Source organism: Chlorocebus sabaeus, chromosome 15 (assembly GCF_047675955.1).
Source record: "Chlorocebus sabaeus isolate Y175 chromosome 15, mChlSab1.0.hap1, whole genome shotgun sequence".
In the NCBI taxonomy this organism is placed as follows: Eukaryota; Metazoa; Chordata; class Mammalia; order Primates; family Cercopithecidae; genus Chlorocebus; species Chlorocebus sabaeus.
This window is the reverse complement of record NC_132918.1, coordinates 73,565,993-73,587,800: the sequence shown is the minus strand read 5'-3', so window position 1 is coordinate 73,587,800 and position 21,808 is coordinate 73,565,993. Positions and strand designations below refer to the sequence as shown.

The 21,808-nt window shown below is 36.0% G+C and overlaps 1 protein-coding gene across 4 annotated transcripts in view; it reads right to left on the bottom strand.

The window, feature by feature from the left end:
- CMC1 (C-X9-C motif containing 1) overlaps positions 1 to 21,808 on the bottom strand; it is an 82,381-nt gene that overhangs the window by 4,144 nt on the left and 56,429 nt on the right. For all 4 annotated transcript variants that reach the window (XM_038002955.2, XM_038002952.2, XM_073023654.1 and 1 more), the window contains one exon: positions 2,404 to 2,494. In XM_038002955.2, the coding sequence (XP_037858883.1) occupies positions 2,404 to 2,494 (91 nt within the window). The remainder of the gene's footprint in view (positions 1 to 2,403; positions 2,495 to 21,808) is intronic.

The window sequence follows — 21,808 nt, the reverse complement described above, 5'->3', positions numbered from 1 at the left end:
GTTTTGTGTCTTGGATGAATCTGACAACATGTGGCAGATGGGGCAAAAGGGGGCAAGCAACGTTAGAGCCAAGATAGCCAATAAATGGTTAAAACAATCCAGGCAAAAAATGATGAAGGCACAGGCCAAAAGAAGAGCTGAAGGAATGAAAAGGAAGAGATAACGTGTGGGAAATTTCAGTAATCAACAGGAAATAACCAGTTAGAGTTAGGAGATAAGACTGTAGATACTAGACTACTGTATAATTCACAAAGACACGTAGGATGAGCAAAATGAGCCAAATTCATTTTTGGACTTGAACAAAGAAACAAATGTTCCTTTCTATAGTAAGTAATTGAATTCATGGGTGCAAGCTAAACTTCCTCAGCTTTCAGAATGAGAAGAGAACCTGGGGAATCACCAACTTTAAGGAGTAGATTAAAAACATTGAGAAGTACAGAGAGGTGTTGGGAAAATGGGAAAAAATATTATCAGGGAAGACAGAGGAGACTTTTAAGAAGGGATTGCCAGAGTGAGGTCAAATAAAAAAGAACAATTTGTTGGATTTGTCCACCATCAGCCCATTAGAGCCTTTAAAAAGAGCAGGTTCAGTGATGTAAGGACAGAAATCAGATTATAAATGAAGGTAAGAGGTAAGCAAAAACAATGTTTCAAAATGAGACAGGAGAAGTAGTTACATTCATTTCATGGAAATGTCAATAGTAATTAACAAAGAAGAACACCCTCTTATTTAAAGATGAACAAATATTATTTCTTAGTGTATCTGGGGACTCAAAGTCAAATAAAATTTTCCCTAATAATTTTCCATTTACTTTCAGTTAATGTTACATCCACTGCTTATCTCTTCTAAGCAAGCAGAAACAGCCATCCTTCCCAGCCCTCTCCTCCCCTCAGATGGACTAGAATCTTTTATTTTCTTCTCGTATTTCTAGGGGGTGAGAGAGAGAAGGATATTCAAATGATTAATATTCAGATAAATAGTAACAAATACTAATAAAAAAACAGCTAATATTGACTGAATACCTATCATGGTAAATGTGTTTACATACAGTACCTCACAATCACTCCATAAGGTATAATTATTCATTCTTACAATGAAGAGCCTGCCTAAGGTCACACGGCTAGCTAAGCTCTCACTGATGCAGAAGCTGAACCCAGGTTGCCCTCTGCAGTCTAGACTCCTGTCTACACTGCTCTAGAGCTGCCCCGACTGGAGTGAAGGCTAATATGTCAAACTAGCAATAACAATTATGATGACTGAATCTGAGATATAAAAATTATTTAATCAATATATAAGGCAGAATTTAACAATTCAGTCATACAAAAGTTTAAGGGATTCGTTTACTCAGTAAACATTTCTTGGAAGCACTCGGGAATAGAACTGAGAGAATATTAAGTCACAGAACGAAGTTTCACTCCTCTATGGTAAAGTACGAGTACAATACCTAGACCATAAATAAGGGCTGCTGTTGATATTAACTTAAGAAAAAAAATCAACACTGATTATGTTTCATCATCCACAAATATAGCAAATGTAGAGATGAGTTTACATTATCTCTAAAGTCTTTTCCAACTCCACCATTCTAAAAAAAGGTCTATAAGTTTACGTGTACGTATTTTATTTTTTAAAAAACGTAGGGTTCAGGTGTTCATTACTATTTTATTTAATCCCCTAAGACATGTATCATACTGACATACACACTGCACAGGCTAGAGAAATTAAAGGAAATAAAGGCTTACCAAAACTAAGATCTCTCAACATTCAATTAACAATACTTGCTAAAGTATTCTACAATATTATCTGTCAATAATGTGGGCGATAGAACTTGGGTGAATAAATCAGCATGTGAATTCAAAGAACTTCACACATTTTTACTTAGATTTAAGGAACTACCACAAAACATTAGTGAACATGATATTATAAAATTATTTTAAAAGTTAATTTGGTTAACTTCAAAAATCTAAATTTACCTTTATATCATCCATATGATTTATCTCAGCTTTCTAGGAGTTAAATTATATTAATCCAACAAATCACAAGGCTGGAGAAGGTCTCAGAGATACTTTAATTCAGTTATCTTCACAATAAAATAAACAAATATCAGTCTGTACTATATTTTACAGATCAGACTGTTCACGAAAAAAGATTTGTTACATAGTGAAAAATCATATATTTTTGTCTGCTGACTTCATCTTTTTAATTAGATACAATGCTGACAAAATTTGAAAAGACTCATAAATATGTTGCATTTTTAAGACTACACTGGAACTTTAGACTCAGCCAACAATATGATAAATTTGGTATGGAGAGGTACAGAATATATGACATGTAATGAGTTAAGTAATACACTCTTATCTACTACAAATACACACAGAAGCACAAACATTGAAATAACTACTTACTAAGCAGTTAGACATTCTTTCAGTGCAGAGTTTTCTTTCTGGCATTTTACTACCATAAGAACTCCAGAGTTCTTGCAGCATTTGGTAAAATCTGAAATAAATTTGGAAGGAAAAAATTACTTGTAATTACATCTGTATAAACACACATACACACACACAAGTTTTTTTCTTTTTAGAAGAAAGCCTGTCCCCCAGGCTGGAGTGCAGTGTGGCATGATGATAGCTCACTGCAGCCTTGAACATCTATTACGTAGACTGTGCTTGGCACATGGTATCAAGCTCAACAAAAGACATGTACACCAGTAAAAGGCAGAATAAGATGAGTGATATTTACTTTGTAGAAATAAATGTGATTTGAGAGGAGGGAGAGAGGACTTCTGAGATGAAGGGCAAGGAGACTTCAAAGAGATAGGATGTAGAGATAGGATTTCTAGCAGAGAAACAGTACAATCATGGGCTGCTTAACAATGAGGGTATGTTCTGAGAAATGCATCATTTGACAATTTCATTGTGGTCCAAAGATCAGAGTGTACTTACACAAACCTAGATGGTACAGCTGAGTAGACATCTAGGCTATTTGCTATAGCCTAGGCCACAAACCTGTACCATATGTTACTGTACTGAATACTGCAGGCAATTATAACACAAAGGTAAGTACTTGTGTATCTAAACATTTCTAAACATAGAAAAGGTACAGTAAAAATACAGCATTATCATCTTATGGAACCACCATCATACATGTAGTCTATCATTGATCTAAACATCGTCATGCAGTGCATGACTGTATATTCCAGGAGAAATACGAAGAGTTGCCTCCTCCTTTGAAGGGGAATTGTTTGCAGACATTGGTATCTGTTGTCTAGTCTCTGCATGTCTTCTTAGTACCTGGCAACAAAAGCTGGTGGATTCCCACCTGATGGCATCAAGGCATCCCTTTGCTTTTACACAACCCTGCCATGGTTTCTTAACTTCTAATAACAGGACTCCCATTTCATTCGCAAGGAAGTTCTAGGTGCCCTAGATATTTCAAATGGCTTTCTGTCAAATTTCCACTCTGCTAGTTTGCCCTTTAAATTGTATTGGCACCTTGAGTATTCTGCCTTTTCAGGACCACAGACCCAGAAAAGCCTAGTACCTATGCTACCCACAGGTGGGCCACTTACTACTCTGTCTTGTGTTTGCTTGGGTCAGACTCAGTCCTGTCTTATCCCTTACACAGGACAATATGCTTTGCTCCTCATCTCTTGAAGCTACCCTCGTGAACTACTCTGGTCCCTCCTTCTGACCATTGGCTGCTCTAGTTCCAGACTCTGCCACCCCTAATCTACTGTAAGTAAGCAACTATTTCCAAGTGAGATCTTAAACATCGTCCTTACAAAGAAGCTGTAGGCAAAAAAATAAGATAAAAATAAAAATAAATCGTGGATTGTGTTTTCTCAATATGTTTTGTAACTTTTAAAATACAAAATAATCAAGATTCCTCTCTTAAGCTATGTGTTATCCTTCCAGGTACTTGGGATTATACATTATTTATAATTGTCTTAAACAGAGAATTTTAGGAATGTCCATGAAAATACATACTTAGGTAACAAAAATATTTTTAAACCACAAGCAACCAAAAATGAGATTAAATGCATAAAAAATTAATTATGGGCCAGGCACGGTGGCTCAAGCCTGTAATCCCAGCACTTTGGGAGGCCGAGGCGGGCAGATCACCTGAGGTCAGGAGTTCGAGACCAGGCTGGCCAACATGGTGAAACCTGTCTCTACTAAAAATACACAAATTAGCCGGGCGTGGTGGCAGGTGCCTGTAATCCCAGCTACTCAGGAGGCTAAGGCAGGAGAATCGCTTGAACCTAGGAGGCGGAGGTTGCGGTGAGCCAGATCGTGCCATTGCACTTCAGCCTGGGAGACCAGAATGAGACTCTGTCTCAAAAAAAAAAAAAATTCATTATGGGGGCTTTGCTGGGACCAGAGTCCTACAGCATAGATACCTGTATCCACTCACAACATCATAGTGATACTTCCAAGAAAATTGGTGGAATAGGAAGAAGGAACAAGGGATGCAAGAAATGACTTTAATTCAAATAACGTGCGTGATCACACGAAATGAGTTCATACATAGTATTCCCCTTCAAGGACACACAGGATTAGTTCCCTTTGGCTTCTGCTTCACTAGTCTCAGCAGTCCCAACATTTGCTCTCTCATTCCCAACCCAGCCGGTTAGACTCTAAATGTAATCAAGTATCTTCTTTATTCCAACTACAAATGTTCTTGTTCCTCTTGATGCAGAGGAGCTGGGCACACAGGTCAAATCAAACCAAGGGAAATTTCTTTGTGCCCTTTGACTAAGGACTCCCTAACACTCAAAAGGCAAAGCGGACTTACAGCCAGCTCTCCAGTGCAGATGCTGAAGGGTAGCCACATGGCTATCTAAAAGTCAATTATCTTTCACTCTGGAATGCCTATCTATTCTGACATGTTAATTTTTCTATTTACGGCATGATGTTAAGATCTACCTTTATATAAGCAAAGACTACGATCCCCAAATAAAAAGACATGGGCAATCCTCAAACAATATGTATATAAAGTTAATCCGGAATTAGTTAAATCTAGCTAAAGGCTTCTTTAAGAGAACTGCCATGCTCAATAGCGGTAATGAACCATTGGCTGGATTCCCCTGCACCACCTTACCTTTAGTGTCACCTTACTATACCTATACCAGACCAGTTCACCCAAACAATGTCTGGAAGAAAGGTAATTAGATAATGAATTTTGCCTCATGAAAACACACTACTTGACCAAACTTCAGGCCTTTTCTGGAAAACACAGACACAATGGCTGTTAGCAAATGTTTACTTTCTGAATTTAACAAACCCAATATTTTACCTTACTTGAGAATAGGATGCTTAGGCATTGCATTAAGATTTGTTTTGTTTACTATTAATAAAAATGTCCTTGGTAGGGAACTGGTACAAAATAGCATTTATGTGTTCTGATCACAATAAAGGCACAGTCTATATACTTTCACACTTGTCCATATCTCTTCAGGAGTAAATGTGACTGACCTGAAGCCTAAAGCTGTCTGTAAGGTTTCTGTCACTTGTTTAGCAACAAGATTTTAATGAGGACCTTTCTTTCATTCTACATTAGCATATATTCATATAATAGTGATGCTGCTAATACTGCCAACTGATTTCTAAAATGGAATTCTGAAACAAATCCAATTTAAATCACTTCCATCTTTCAATTTATGTTAAATGTTAAAGAGCTTGTATATCTGATTCTATCAATAATTTAATTACTATTAAAAACTACAAAAATCAAATTTCATTCAATTCAGTCTATCTTAAGATAATACAAAAGAATATCAATAAACAGTAGGAATGTGGAGAGACTGTTAAAAGTTATTCAAAGGTTTAAAGTAATGAGCACTCAATATATTTTTTCTTTAAGATATCAAGAACATAAAATTCTGTGTCTTTCTTTTGGAAACTCTTCATTTATCTCAAGGAAACCACGTAATATCATATACTATTGGTAAAAATATTCTCTGAAGACAGGCACGGTGGCTCATGCCTGTAATCCCAGCACTTTGGGGGCTAAGGTGGGTGGATCACTTGATGCCAGGAGCTTGAGTCCAGACTGGCCAGCATGGTGAAACCCCATCTCTACTAAAAGTATAAAAATCAACTGGGCATGGTGGCAGCGCCTGTAATCCCAGCTACTTGAGAGGCCAAGGCAGGAGAATCACTTGAACCCAGGAACAGAAGGCTGCAGTGAGCTGAGATCACACCACTGCACTCCAGTCTGGGCAATAAAGTGAGACTCTGCCTCAAAAAAATAATTAAAAAAAAAATTCTTTGGATATAATTAAATTTGGCTCAAGATTATCTAGGAAAAAAACACAAAGATATAAAGTCTTCTCCTAACTTTAACATAATGGACAAAATAATTATTCACATTGTAATTAAGTACCAGTAGCCTATATAATTTCCAGGTTAACTATGATATGAAAAAAACTTGGGAGCTTCCATATAAAACAGTAACAGAAGTAATTTATTTTTTAACTCATTTAATTTATGGAACTTCCAGATACACGTCAATATTTAAATAATTCCCAAGAATATGGTTCCTTTATCGAGCAAAGGATAAATATGGCAACTGTGCACTGAACTAGAAATAGCAGATAGTTCATCTTTTACACTTTCTCTGCACATAGTTTCAAGCAACATCATTACTTTGCAAATGCAGTTATCCAGTTAGAACTAAAGCATTCACTGAGATGACAATTTTAAAACACACCAAATTAAAAGAAATAATCCCCATTATTTCATTTCTCTGATTAGAACCACTCTGTTCGTATCTCCATTAATTTGATTTTAAAATGAATTTTTTCACAACTATCTTTAGACACAGCACTTATTCCTAACTTTTCAGTACTTTAATTTCCTTAGCCAGTCAAGTCTTCAAAAAAAATGCCTATTTTCTCCCAGCATTACAAAAAGCAAAGGCATATTTGGATACCAATATAATTTAGAATTTTAACATATAAGCTATAGGCAATATTTCCATAACTGTACCATCATCTTAATAGGTGGAAAAAAATTAGGACATCCTGTTTATTAAAGAACATAGTAAGGCAGACTTAAAAATCACCCTAAATTCATAATACATCATATCAACTCTATAAATAGGAATCTGAATCACAAAACATTCCTTACATAAAACTAGGTAAGAATAAAAGCAGAGAGGTACTTTAAACTTAATGTAGGAAAGATCTTTTGAACAGTTAGTGAATTATAAGAAGTTTTAAAAGCATAGGACTAAAAATGATAAAATTTGAAAGAGGGTCTAAGTGCTGACTTTTAGTAAGATTTCCCTTCAGACAAAGGTATCTGCAGTTTTAAATCTGTGATGTAAATTAAAATCTACAACAAATTTTCTCAAGAAAAGCTATCTTTTATGTGAATACTTCTGTAGTGAACACTCTAATGTCAGGTCCCTCTAGACGATGCCTAAGAGCTGCGCCACTCTCAGTAATCATCATCCCTTCTGGAAGCTGTGAAGTAAAAAGTGCCTGAAGACAACAGGAGGTCACCCTCAGTTTTTAATGCAGTGAAGAAGGTCTGAACCAAAGCAGAGACAATGAAGACAGTATTTTTGTCCTCTTCTTTCTCATGACTGCTCAGCTGAAGGAAATCAAGGCCAGAGGGACACACAGCACATTATTCTGTATAACCAACAGCATGAACAGTATTTCATGAGCTTCTCACTTCATATATATTAGTCTATAAAATTTAGTAACACAATTGTACGTCTCCCTGTGACTTCTGCATCAATGATCTAAGTACTTTGACTTTTGGAAAGAATCGAATCGAACTCACAGAAAAAGCCAAATATAAATTACTTCCAGACTGGATGAGAAGTAAATTAGGATAAATTCAAGTAAGCTGAAAAAAGTACACAAATCTTTTCCAGCAAACATTCTAGCTACCCATCCCTACAAAAAAAAAAAAAAAAAAAAAAAGAGTACCACAATTTTCTAAAGATCCATAAAACTATCAGTTCACATGGAAAAATATAATGTCCAGAAATGATAAACACCTTTTATAACATGGGTCCCCCAAATTCCGCACTGCAGACTGGTACCAGTCCATGGCCTGTTAGGAACTGGGCAGGACAGCAGGAGGTGAGCGTCTGGCTAGCGAGCATTACTGCCTGAGCTCCACCTCCTGTCAGATCAGCAGCGGCATTAGATTCTCACAGGAGCACACACCCTCCTGTGAAGAACTGTGCACGCAAGGGATCTAGGCTGCACGCTCCTTATGAGACTCTTAACTAATGGCTGATGATCTGAGGTGGAATCGTTTCATCCCGAAACCACTGCAAAAGTGTCTTCCACAAAACTGGTCCCTGGTGCCAAAAAGGTTGGGGATTGCTATTTCACAAGACATATATAGAAACCGTGGCTTCTTCACTACACTACATCTTTTAAAACATTTCCATTTTCAAAGGCAAATCTATACACTGCAGATGGGAAATCACCAAATCATTACCTTAATTTTTAAGAAAAGATTCATTTGTAAATACTGCGTTAGTTTTTCTTTAATTATCAAAGTAGAATGAAAAAGAAAAAATTACCTACATTCCTATCTTCATGATAACAGCAATAATAGCTAATATTTATTGTGTTTATAATAGGCACTGTCCAATGAGTTAATTAATGATTCACATGTATTAGCTGATTCAATAAATTACAATATTTAAGTATTTTCTCATTTATCCAGGGGCTCATAAAATATCATTCATTCATTCAACAAACATTTTCAAAGTACCTACTGTGCGTTTAAGCACTGTGCTAGCTTCTGGGGTTACCATGTAGAGTAAGAAAAAGAGGGTTCCTACTCTGTGGGAGCTAACAACAGTCCCTGAAGAAGACAAGTAATCTTCAAACGCTAACAGTTGAGTTGATACCTGCTCTGGGCAGGGAGGGTGCCTTGGAAGCACAGAATGGGAACCTCATACATATTCAGGAGGGAATTCCAATATGAAGTACTCTTAAGTTATGATGTACACTGTGCTGTGTTAGCAAAGGAAGAGAGGGAACGGTATTCTGGACAAAGGCAAGGGCACAGAAGATCTGGAGGTGAACAGGCAGGACATATTGCACAGAATAATTCAGAATGGTTGGTACATTTGCTATTAGCTTGTGAGTGTGTGTGTGTGTGTGTGTGTGTGTGTATGTGTGGTGGATGCCAGGTGGAGGAGAAAAGGCATGTACCAAGTATGACCAGTTGGCAATGTTCAAATGTTTAGGCTGTGTTCTAAGGATTATCGAAATCCTCAAAAGAGTTTATGCAGTGGAATGACAAGATCATGTTTTCTTCTGCACAGAACTTTAGAGTAGGCAGGGGAAACAGAACTGGAAATAAGAAAACTGGATAGAAAGTTAGTACAACAGTCCAAGGGGCTAAAAACATTTAAACCTGGGGCTAAAAACATTTAAACCTGTGGCAGACAAAGTAGGAAAGGACAGAAGTGAGTGAATAAAAATGAAACCAGAGCGAACTAACAGGACTTGGAATATAGTTATTTATGAGTGTAATAGAAGGAGGAGTCAATGATAACCCCTAATTTTCTTGCTGGGTGCATGATGGCCCAGGTTGATGACTTAAAAAACACCAGAAAAACAAACAAAAGCACTGTTGTACATAACACACACTCACCAAAAAGGAATAGCATATGAATTTGTTCTGTTTCGGTGGAGGAAGATGGAATAAAGATGACAATGAATTTAGGATATGTTCAGTTAAGGAGCCTGTGAATCATCCAAGTAGAAGGCAGTTAGCTATGATTCTGAAGCAAGTTCTGAAGACACTGTTTTGATAGCAGTAACTTAACAAAAATAATGAAAAGAGGCCCTGGACAACCACTGAGGAATCCTAACATTTCACGCTAGGAGAAAAGGACGAAACTGGAAAAATACAGAGGATCAGAGAAAGCAAGGAAACCAAGCATTTGACTCTCAGTATAAAATCAGGGTCCACTAGACCCAATTTTAGTTTTGCAGATTTCTTTTTTTTTTTGAGACGGAGTCTCGCTCTGTCATTGGGCTGGAGTGCAGTGGCATGATCTCGGCTCACTGCAACCTCTGTCTCCCAGGTTCAAGCGATTCTCCTGCCTCAGTCTCTCAAGTAGCTGGGACTACAGGCATGTGCCACCACACCTGGCTAATTTTTTGCATTTCAGTAGAGATGGGGTTTCACCATGCTGGCCAGGATGCTCTCGATCTCCTGACCTAGTGATCCACCCACCTCAGCCTCCCAAAGTGCTGGGATTACAGGCATGAGCCACCACTGTAGGTTTCTTTTATAACTATTTCAAGGATATTTTATGACTTTATTCTTTCTTAAGAGTCCTCCAAAAATCTAAAGAAAATTGACATATTTTTAATACAATAAAATTCATTTTATCAAATAGGATCATTTGATCTTGGTGTAAAGCTAAGATTCAATATATAATTTATTGATCTTATTTTTCCTGTATCTTCAAACATTTAATTTCATCATAGTAGAAATTATTGCATCATAGCCTGTCAGTTATTTCCAATTATGTCAAAAATAACTACGATAAGAAAAGAAAATGAGGAAATCCCCTAGAAGGATGCAATAGTGAAATAAAGCCTTTCATTATTCCATCATATTTACTATATTGCTCAATGTATTGTATTACTGTTTATGAAGATATAAAAGTAGCTTCTTTTCTTTTTTCTTAAAGCTTTCACTGAATACAGTTAAGATTTGAATTTTTTTTTTCATTTTCTGCCTATGTTAGGTAGCATAATAGTCCCCAAAGATGTCCCAGTCATAATCCCGGAAACCCATGAATATGTTAAGATACACAGGAAACAGGAATTAAGGATGCAGACAGAATTAAGTTTGCTAATCAGTTGAAAATAGGGAGGTTATCTCGGAAGGCCCAAAATAATCACAAGGGTCTTTAAAAGTGAAAGACAGATGCAGAAGAGGACAGGAGAAAAGAGATGAGATGATGGAAGCAGAGTCAGAGAGATTCTATCTTGCTGGCTTTAAAGATGGAAAAAAGAGAATACCTTCACCTTTGCTGAAAAACGCAAGGAAACAGACTTTTCCCTAGAGCCTCCAGAAACAAACACAGCTCTGCTAACACCTTGATTTTAGCCCAGTGAGACCTGTCACACTTCAGAACTATGGAACTATAATATAATGAATTTGTATTGTCTTAATAAAGCTACTAAGTTTGTATAATTTGTCACAATAGCAATAGAAAACTAACATGCTACCACAGTACGGGGAAAAACTGGCCAAAAGATGTTTTGCAATTATTTGATGAATTAGAAGAATGCAAAGAAACCAACAGCAGCACTCTACAATTTAACGATGATGAAATTGATGATATAAGCACATAATCATATCAATCATATCGACTATAAGTCTTCAGATGATAACATCCCAGATGAATTTTCTCAAAATCAGGAACTGATGAGTGAATAATACTTTTTTTCTTGTCACCCAGGCTGGGCACTGGTAAGATCATAGCTCTCTGTAGCCTTGAACTCTGGACTCAAGTAATCCTCCCACCTCAGCCTCCCACGTAGCTAGGACTACAGGTGTGTGGCACCACGTCTAGCTAATTTTTTTATTTTTACTTTTCATAGAGACAAGGTCTCACTATATTGCACAGGCTGGTCTTGAACTCCTAGCCTCAAGCAATTCTCTTGACTTGGCCTGAATAATACATTTTTAAGGACAAAAAGGAAATATAGTATTCTCATCCTATTAGACATTTAACAGGAGTGATTTTTCATGAAGTATAAAGTAACAACTTGTAACCCATTGTGCTAAAAACAGGGCAATGCAGTATTCTTCCATCTTTCATGATATCTGTGTGTTGAAATGTACTTGATACAAATGTTGAAGACAGATGTATTTAAAAGGTGATTAAAAGGAAATAGCATTTATAAATCTAAAAGTAAAAATGTTTTAAAATTATGGAGCCAAAAAGACGGCATCTTCACTTCAACAAAATTATGAGTCATTAGTGTTTTTAAAAATATTTTATTTTGGCTGGGCACAGTGGTTCACACCTATTAATCCCAGCACTTTGGGAGGCCAAGGTGGGCGGATCATCTGAGGTCAGGATTTAGAGACCAGCCTGGCCAAATTGGCGAAATCCTGTCTCTACTAAAAGCACAAAAATTAGCCGGGTATGGTGGCGGGCACCTGTAATCCCAGCTACTCAGGAGGCTGAGGCAGGAGAACTGCTTGAACCCAGGAGGCGGAGGTTGCAGGGAGCCGAGATAGTGCCACTGCACTCCAGCCTGGGCAACAAGAGCAAGACTCTGTCTCAAAAAAAAAAAAAAAAAAAAATATTCATTTTAAAGATGTAAGTAGTTCACCAACAATTACTATATATGTAGAAAATGCTAAAGATTCCTCTAAAAGACCACTGGATCTGATAAATGGCATCAGTAAAGTTTCAGGATACAAAATCAACATGCAAAAAATAACTCAAGCCCATTTACAATAGCCACACACACACACACACACACACACACAAATACATCTGGCCAAGGAGGTGAAAGAGCTCTAGAAGAACTACAAAACACCGCTGAAAGAAATCACAGATGAAACAAATGAAAAAACAACCCATGCTCATGGATTGGAAGCGTCAATGTCATTAAAATGCCCATAATGCACAAAGCAATCTACAGATTCAATGCTATTCCTATGAAATTACCAATGTCTTTTTTCACAGAATAGGAAAAAACCATCCTAAAATTTATATGCAACCAAAAAAGAGCCCAAATAGCAAAGTAATCCTAAACAAAAAGAACGAAGCTGGAAGCATCACATTACCCAATTTTAAAATATACTACAAGGCTATCGAACCAAAATAGCATGGGACTGGTACAAAAACAGACACACAGAACAATGGAACAGAATAGAGAACCTGGAAATAAAGCTGCACACCTACAACCTACTGATCTTCAACAAAGTAAACAAAAATAAACACTGGGGAAGGATACTTTATTCAATAAATGATGCTGGGAAAACTGGCTAGCCATATGCAAAAGAATGAAACTCAATCTCCACCTCTCACCATATACAAAAATTAACTCAAGATGGATGAAAGACTTAAACTTAAGACCTCAAACTACAAAACAAAACAAAACAAAACAAAAAATTCCTAGAAGAAAACCTATGAAAAACTCTTCTGGACATTGGCCTAGGCAAAAAATTTATGACTAAGACCTCAAAAGTAAATGAAACAAAAAGAAGAATTGACAATTGGGACCTAATTAAACTAAAGAGCTTCTGCCCTGCAAAAGAAACTATCAACAGGGCAAACAGACAACCTAGAGAAAAGGAGAAAATACTTGCAAATTATGCATCCAACAAAGGACTAAGAGATGTTGTTGAGGATGCAGAGAAAGGGAATGCTTATAAACAGAATGTAAATTAGTTCAATCCCTGTGGAAAGCAGTTTGGAGATTTCCAGAAGAACTAAAAGTAGAACTGGATAATCCCGCTACTGCGCAGCTACCCAAAGGAAATCATTCTACTGAAAAGACACTTGCCCTTGTATGTTTACTGTGGCATTACTTACAACAGCAAAGTCATGGAATCAACCTAGCTGTCCATCAATGGTGGAAGGGAGAAAGAAAATGTGGTAAATATAGACCATGGAATACTACACAGCCATAAAAATGAAAACGTGTCCTTTATAGCAACATAGATTTAGCTGGTGGCCATTATCCTAAGTAAATTAAAAGAGAAATAGACAAATACTGCATGTTGTCACTTATAAATAGGAGCTAAACAATGGGTATGCAGGGACATAAAGATATAAACTACAGCTACTGGGGAGTCCAAAATGGTAGGGAAGGAGGAAGCATAAGGGCTGAAAACCTACCTATTGGTTACTATAATCACTGTTTGGGTGATGGTTCAATAGACGCTCAAACCACTGCGTTATACAATATATTCATGTAACAAACCTCCACATGTACTCCTCAAATCTAAAGCAAAAAAACAAATAAACAAACAAACAAACAAAAATTTAAAGATTAATGGTAAACTAGAACCTATTAGAGAACCTATTAGAGAACATATACGGAGTCAGAATTTTAAAATAGATTATGTTCTAGGTTCATGATGAGCAGTTAGTGGCAATCAAAGGACATAAACCATTCCAAATTATAGAACTTTCAGCCGGGCGCGGTGGCTCAAGCCTGTAATCCCAGCACTTTGGGAGGCCGAGACGGGCGGATCACGAGGTCAGGAGATCGAGACCATCCTGGCTAACACGGTGAAACCCCGTCTCTACTAAAAATACAAAAAACTAGCCGGGCGAGGTGGCAGGCGCCTGTAGTCCCAGCTACTCCGGAGGCTGAGGCAGGAGAATGGCGTAAACCCGGGAGGCGGAGCTTGCAGTGAGCTGAGATCCGGCCACTGCAGTCCAGCCCGGGCTACAGAGCAAGACTCCGTCTCAAAAAAAAAAAAAAAAAAAAAAAAAAAAAAAGAACTTTCAGAAAAAGTAAAATAGGGAATAAAAATTGGGGCTTGCTATATTTAAATTCTTATTATACTTTCTAAAGTCACAGTCTTCATTCTTCTATAAATTATTTGAATATAATGTTAAAATATAAAAACTAACAAATTGTATCCATCAGATGACTATATTTTCTGGGAAAGTTTGGGTCAAGGAAGAAATAATCATTATTGTCAAATGCTGTTGAGACATCTACTAAGATGAGTGAAAATCACTCAACAGTTTTTATGTTACAATTTTAAGCCATACTGTCCAGAAATACCTTGGATTCACATAACTCCAGTGAGGGGATTAGAGCAGATAAAAATCCTGACTTTGTATGTTTGATGCATTAAACATAGCTTTTATTTTCAGTTCTCTAGGACAGTTATTCCTTATATCCATATTCACAGATTTCAGGGATTATGACTGGGACATCTTTGGGGACTATTATTCTACCTAACATAGGCAGAAAATGAAAAAAAATCCAGTGACAAAAGGAATATAAAATATCTCATTAAAAATTTTTATATTGGCTGCATGTTAAAAATATATTATTTTGGATCTATTAGGTTAAATAAGATGTATATTTTTTTCAAAAGACAGGGTCTCACAATGTTGCCCAAGCTGAATGTGGCTAATGTGGCTGCATAACTAAATTTTTTATTTTAATTAAAATAGCCATGTATGTCTAATGGTGACCACGTTGGACAACATAGCTAAAGACATTTTTAGTTCCCTATACTTCAGGTGAGATGCAAACAGGTGGCTAATGATGATTTGGCTACTGTTTTATGATTTATAACTTATGATCATTCTAGGCTTATCTTCCATATCTTTCCTTAAAACATATTTTCTTATCCACTGATCCTTTTAAGCCTATTAAAATACCCGATCAAAATAAAATATTTAAGAAAATAAAGACTAAGGTAAAAAATAATCATTCAGCAAAGCTTACTTGCTTAGCTTATATTTATTCAACAAATATTTGTGCATTTATTTGTATACAAATGAATATCTGTAAATATTCACATATATTTATCTAACAAATAGCTGAATAAATAAGTGAATTAATTGAAGGAGTGTTAATAATTCTCATTTTCTACGAGGTTTTAGTTGATTTAACTCACTGTAATTTTTTAAAATATGTTGCTAAACCATCTCTGCCCTTACTGTTATCTAATTTCTTTGACAAAGATCAAAATTTCCAACATTGTACTTTATCATGACTATCTCTTCAGTTTAGTAAAGGCTGTGTTCAGAATTTATTCATAAACAAAACTGAAAAAAACAGTAACAAAACTTTGGGGTTTCATAGGAAAATTAAAAAGTTTCAGGAGAATACTGAGATTCATTATCTCAGTTGACCAGAATATAAATTTCAGATTAAAATGTGATTCTTACAAGAAGCAGTTAAAACACTAGGAACATAGATAATGGAAAACCAAAAGTCAAGAATACATTAATAATGTTGAATAGAAACTGTCTTATTTCGGGTGGCCTTTTTCTTCTTTTTCCATTTTCCCATGACAACTTCCTAATCATTTTTTGCAAGGTAGTTAATAATGTCAGTAATAATAGCAATAAAAACATGAAAATGGCAACTAAGATAAACTGTTTACTTTGTACCAGGCACTACTATACTAGATACTTTATGTAGGTTAGCTCACTTGAATTGTACAAAAACACTATCAAGTAAGCACTATTTTTATCTTCATTTGTCAGATGAATAAACTGAACTTTAAATAGGCTACATCATATTCCAAGATTAAATAGCGTGGTATACATAGACTGGTTTAGAACCAGGTCTTTTCACTTCAGAAAAACATCTGTAATTACTATTGGATTTCACTTATTCCTTTCCAGAACACAGGAAAAACTCCTATGCTTGGTAGAAATTTCCATGCCCATGCAATAGAGACTTAACCTAGGCCAAGTATCTCACATGAGGTCACAAACGAGACCTGGGAAGCAAGTGGCAATGGTTCATCACATTGTATCACTACCATAGGAAAGATTAAAGTAGACACTGCTGCTGATTTTTTGCTAAATGACCACTTAGCAACCATATAAAATCAAATAGCATCAGATACCTCAACTCTCTGATTCCATACTGTTTTCCAGTATTCCTATAAAATATATTTAAATATTTAAAATAAAGATTTTACACATTAGAAAGGGGCTTTTTCAAACAAAATATAAAGAAATGCTAAATTTCATGTTTCAGATATTAAGTGCTACCAGAATTTGAAAGGGAGACATTCGCACAGCCTGGTGTGGACAATGAAAGCACCGAATCCCCCTATCTTTTTAAAGAGAGCACATGGAAAAGATTCCCTAAGTCTCCCCAAATACATTTTTCTTGCATATCCCAACTCTTTGCTGCCCCACATAGTCTTCAATGTTAAAAGACCAATTCATTAATAGATATTGATAAAAGCAACTCTCACACACACACACACAAACTGGCAAACTTCTGAACATGGAGCCTTCTAGGATTTCTTGCCTCTAGCAGATGCTTTGCGTTCTCTCATCACCTACACAATGGAAAAACAAAAGTAGGATCCATGTTTTTAGTAATGCAAGTAATAAACTAAGCTGCTGGACTTTTTCATACTTGCAAGTGGTCTACAGCCCATTCTGGCAATAAGTATGAGTCAACAGTGACCATTAAACACTACTTATGAAGGGCCCTGGACAGGACCAGCTGTCTTGTTCTAGACTTCTGGAATCAAAAAGGTTAGAGTGTGAAGGCCTTTAGAGGTCACTTAATCTATTTCAGAAAGTGTGTCCTACTCCGTCTTACTGTTTAAACATTTGTGGTGATAGAAAACTCCTTAACTCACAAGGTAGCCAGTTCCATAGTGTGTATGTGTTGATGGGGGATGGGAGTAGTATAGGCTGAAAAAAGCTAGTCTAATGCTGCCGCTTCATCATACACTATAGGAAATAACATTCATATTTTTTTCTCTTCTCCTGGCTCAGCACCAGTTCAAATTTTGCTGCCTCCTCAAGGTATGTGATTTCCAGACTATTAACAAATCCTTGTCACCCACTTTATAATATGCTCACTTGTCAAATTTATTTATTTAACTGGCTTAAAAAACATTAGCATCTCCTATTTAAAAAAAAAAATACAGCATTCATAAAGTAAATTCTCCAAATTCGACCACAGTCGAATTTTTCATTCAATTCGGATACTGACTATGTATATGTCTTTCTTAACAAAAATACATCAGTAAGCCAAGTGCAGTGGCTCACACCTGTAATCCCAACACTTTGGGAGGCTAAGGCAGGAGGATCACTTGAATCCAGGAGGTCAAGACCAGCCTCAGGAACACAGTGAGACCCCGCCTCCATAAATAATTTTAAAAATTAGCTGGGTATGGTGGCACACACATGTAGTCCTATTTACTTGGGAGGCTGAGGTGGGAGGATCGCTAGAGCCCTGGAGGTCAAGGCTGTAGTGAGCTGTGATCATGCCACTGCACTCCAGTCTAGGTGACAGAGCATGGCCTTGTCTCCAAAATAGTAGTAAATAGGTTCCCATCTGTGAGGAATCATTAAAAGAATGACATATTATTAGCCATTTCTCATCTTGTCTTCTGTCACCCGAAGCAAAAAATATTTTTATATAAATGTGGTTTTTGGTGATGTCATCAAATCTAACACAGTAACACCAACTGCTTAAGTATTAATACTGTATCACAAAATACTATGTAGCCATTAAAAAAAAAAAAAGCACATTGATAGGGAATGATCTCTAAGTCATAAAAGTGAAAACAGCAAGGTATAGAAGAGTATTATAGAATGTTATCATTTCTGTGTTTCAGGGGTGTGTATGTGTGTATGTGTGGGGGGTATGTCTGCAAGCACATAATGGCTATGAAAGAATATGTAAGAAAACTGATAACCATGGTGATTTCACAGGAGGGAAACTGGCAGGGACAAGAATTGAAGAAACACATTTGTATTGTGGTTTGGTACTCTCTACACCTTACAGAATACTATGGGAAAAAAAAAGGAAAGGAAGGGAAGGGAGGGGAGGGGAGGAGGGAGGGGAGGGGGAGAGGGAAGGGAAAGGGGAGGGGGAGGGGGAGAGGGAAGGAGAAGCAGGAGGTGGAGAGGGAGGGGGACGGGTGAAAGGAAGGAAGGAAGGAAGGAGGGGAGGAAGGAGGGGAGGAGGAGAGGAAGGAAGGAAGGGAGGGAGGGAGGGAGGGAAGAAGGAAGGAGAGAGAGAGATGGAAATCATTTTGGGTGCTGGAGAGGGGACAGTGGAGTCTATGTAAGAGGAGCCTCGGCTTCCAAGAGCTGAGTGAAAAAGCCAGCTCCCTCTCTCTCATTTTTTCCTAAGCAGGCCTTTCTGCCCTAAATTGCTGTTTAGTAACAACTAGGTAGGGAACCCACTGTATCTCATGAGAACATCGCACTCTAGGAATGTCTCTGCAATTATGGCTTAATTTTATTAAATCCTAATTGCTCTCAAATATAAATTCGGATATTCCTTTTCACAAAATATACAGCTACATAGATCCTACTATTTCCATTATAGCAATATCAAGCAAAAAACACTATTCCAGTGTAAAATGACACTATCAAAAGTCACACTATTGGCTTTCTTTTCATTTAACACTGCACACCAACTGCCAAAATCGAAGAAATCTGACAATGAAAACACATGCCACTTTGCTAATAAATAAGTCAAAAGTTTCAGTTTTAAGGGAAAAAAAGGAGGAAATAAAGACATGTTATACTAAATTTAACTAGACATTTAATAAGTATAGTATCCGTAGTTAACAAGGCAAATCAATCCCTTCAGTTCTAGCTGCAGTTTATTTAAAGACTTTACAATTTTACTACTTAAGAGCAAGTCCTATGGAGGTGTTATCTCACCATTTATATTTTCACAACACTTATGATATTGCTATCACACTCTTAAAATAAATGAAAGCCCATGTCACATTTCAGACCAACATAATGTTACAGATTCTATTTTTATTTCTGAAGATAAACATTAAAATACTTCTGAATTGCTCACTTTCTTCTTGCAATGTTGAACATAAAAAAAGTAAAAGACTAAGAGTTTTTTTAAAAGTCCCAGGTATACTTGAAAAGCAGAGGTTTAATCACTTGGTTTTAAAACTAGTAACTAGAAAATATATCATTATAAAATTGTGACAACAATAGCATCTTATGACAAAATTATTATGCTTTTAATTTTCTATTAAATTGTGATGTATTAGCTTGCTACTTTAAAGATTAGTCTGTGTATAGAATGAATTTAGTGGTGCATTTAATGAGACAAGAAGGTAGAAGGCTGAACATGAAAAGATTATTTTATATTGTAGTGCATGAGTTATTTGATAATTCTAACACAGTACAAAAGAAAGCTTCTCTCTAGATGGATCATGGTTCAGTTAACATCACTGAATATCTAATACCTCCAACTCAATTAATTCTCACCTGATTAAGATCAGGCTGATATTCAAACTAAATCATCTCTCCAGTCAAGTAGAAATCAATATTTCTGATTTTACTTTTAAATTACAATAGAAAATAAAATGCATGCATCTTCAATATGCCACGAGTAGATTTTCTATTCTAGTCTACCATAGCATGGATAACACAGTTGATTAAAGAATTATTCTAATTTGAGCACCAATATGTAGCAGAATCTGATTAATTTGAACACAGAGATGGAGTAAAGTAATTAAATATATCTTACACAGGGCAAATAGAAAATTGACATAAAATAAACTTGACTTGTTTAAAACAAACCTCACTATTTATCAGCTCAAGTAGTTAGGAATACAGTTTTATTAAAGACTGATTATGCTCAGAGAAGAGGCTTGTTTCAGGCACAGATATTTGTAAGGTAGGTAAAGAAACAGCTCTTTTTGATCATACTCTTTCCACCACCACTGCCTCCAAAATCATGCATGTGCTTAAAAACAACCAAATTATTTCTATAGACTTTCCCAGAAAAAAAACAGAATATACTGACCCATCTTTGTTGAGCAGGGAAATTAGTGAATCCAAGAATAAAATACTTACATATTTGCAACTGTTACTACTAAACAGAACATGAAATAGATGTCCCTCCTCTTTTATTTCTTAATTATCTTCAAATTTAAGATAGAGAAGAAGAGTAAATTATTTGTTGGATTAATTGAATAGAAATGATTTTTGGCTTGTTAGCAAACTCAAAAATTCAGATGAAAACGTTCAAATTTTAAAAAATGTATTTAAGAGAGCAGAACCACAGATAAATGTACACTTTATTAGAGTTAAAAATAATTTAAAGAATACTTAGTATGTACTAACATTGCATACGATACATCTTTATTATATATGTAATATGTATACTTTATATATAAAAATACATTTTATATAGAATATTACATATAAAATATAATTTACTATTTCTAAACCTCACAAACTAGGTTATTAACCATGTACTAAATATTTATGGGTGTTACTTACCTCAGATGTGCTTTTCCTAGTGTCTTAGATATATATCCCTTCACAGAAAAAGTATGAGGAGCCAAGAATTAAGCAAAGTAATCTGGAAGCATAGAGTTCCAAAATTCATATCCAATGAGTCATACAAGTTACCTATAGATTATAATTAAGGGCATAAAAATCAAAACTTGACAGATCAGATACTCTCCAAGACTGTAGACTCAGGCTGGGTGACCTATGCAACTTGGAAGTTGACCCATTTGCATGTTAAACACAAAAGAATATTCTTTACCTTCACAAAAGGCTCCATCCTGTTTTTCTTGAACCAGAACAACAGCTCAGTTTGGTTTTCTTACTTATGACTGAAGCACAATTTCAGAGAAATATGTTTTTGTACATAAACATGTATCTGTATATATATTATGTATATGTAAATACATAATGTGTGTGTGTATAAATACATGAACACTGCAAGCACAAAAACTGCAATGAACCACTACAACACATGTCCATGTTTAAAGGTACAGCTGTTACTTTATTTGAGATCATTGTTTGTCTTGCAGGACTGGAAATACAGAATCATCAGATCTGAGGATTTACCTTTTTTCTAAGCTGGAATTTTTGTTCTATGTAAAATCTCACAATTTCAAATAGCTAACTTTATTTTCTAAAATACTGCAGAGGAAAAACATGTCTGCGTAATGGCTCCTAGCTGAAGGCTGACGGTCTGTGTCATCGCTGGAAAAGCTTCCTTGAACATGTCAGCTCTAAAATAATTATACACTTGCGGTTATTCCCACAAAAACTGCTATCACCCACACAACAACTATTAAAGCAGAGGTCTCCATAATTATATTCTAAATAGCA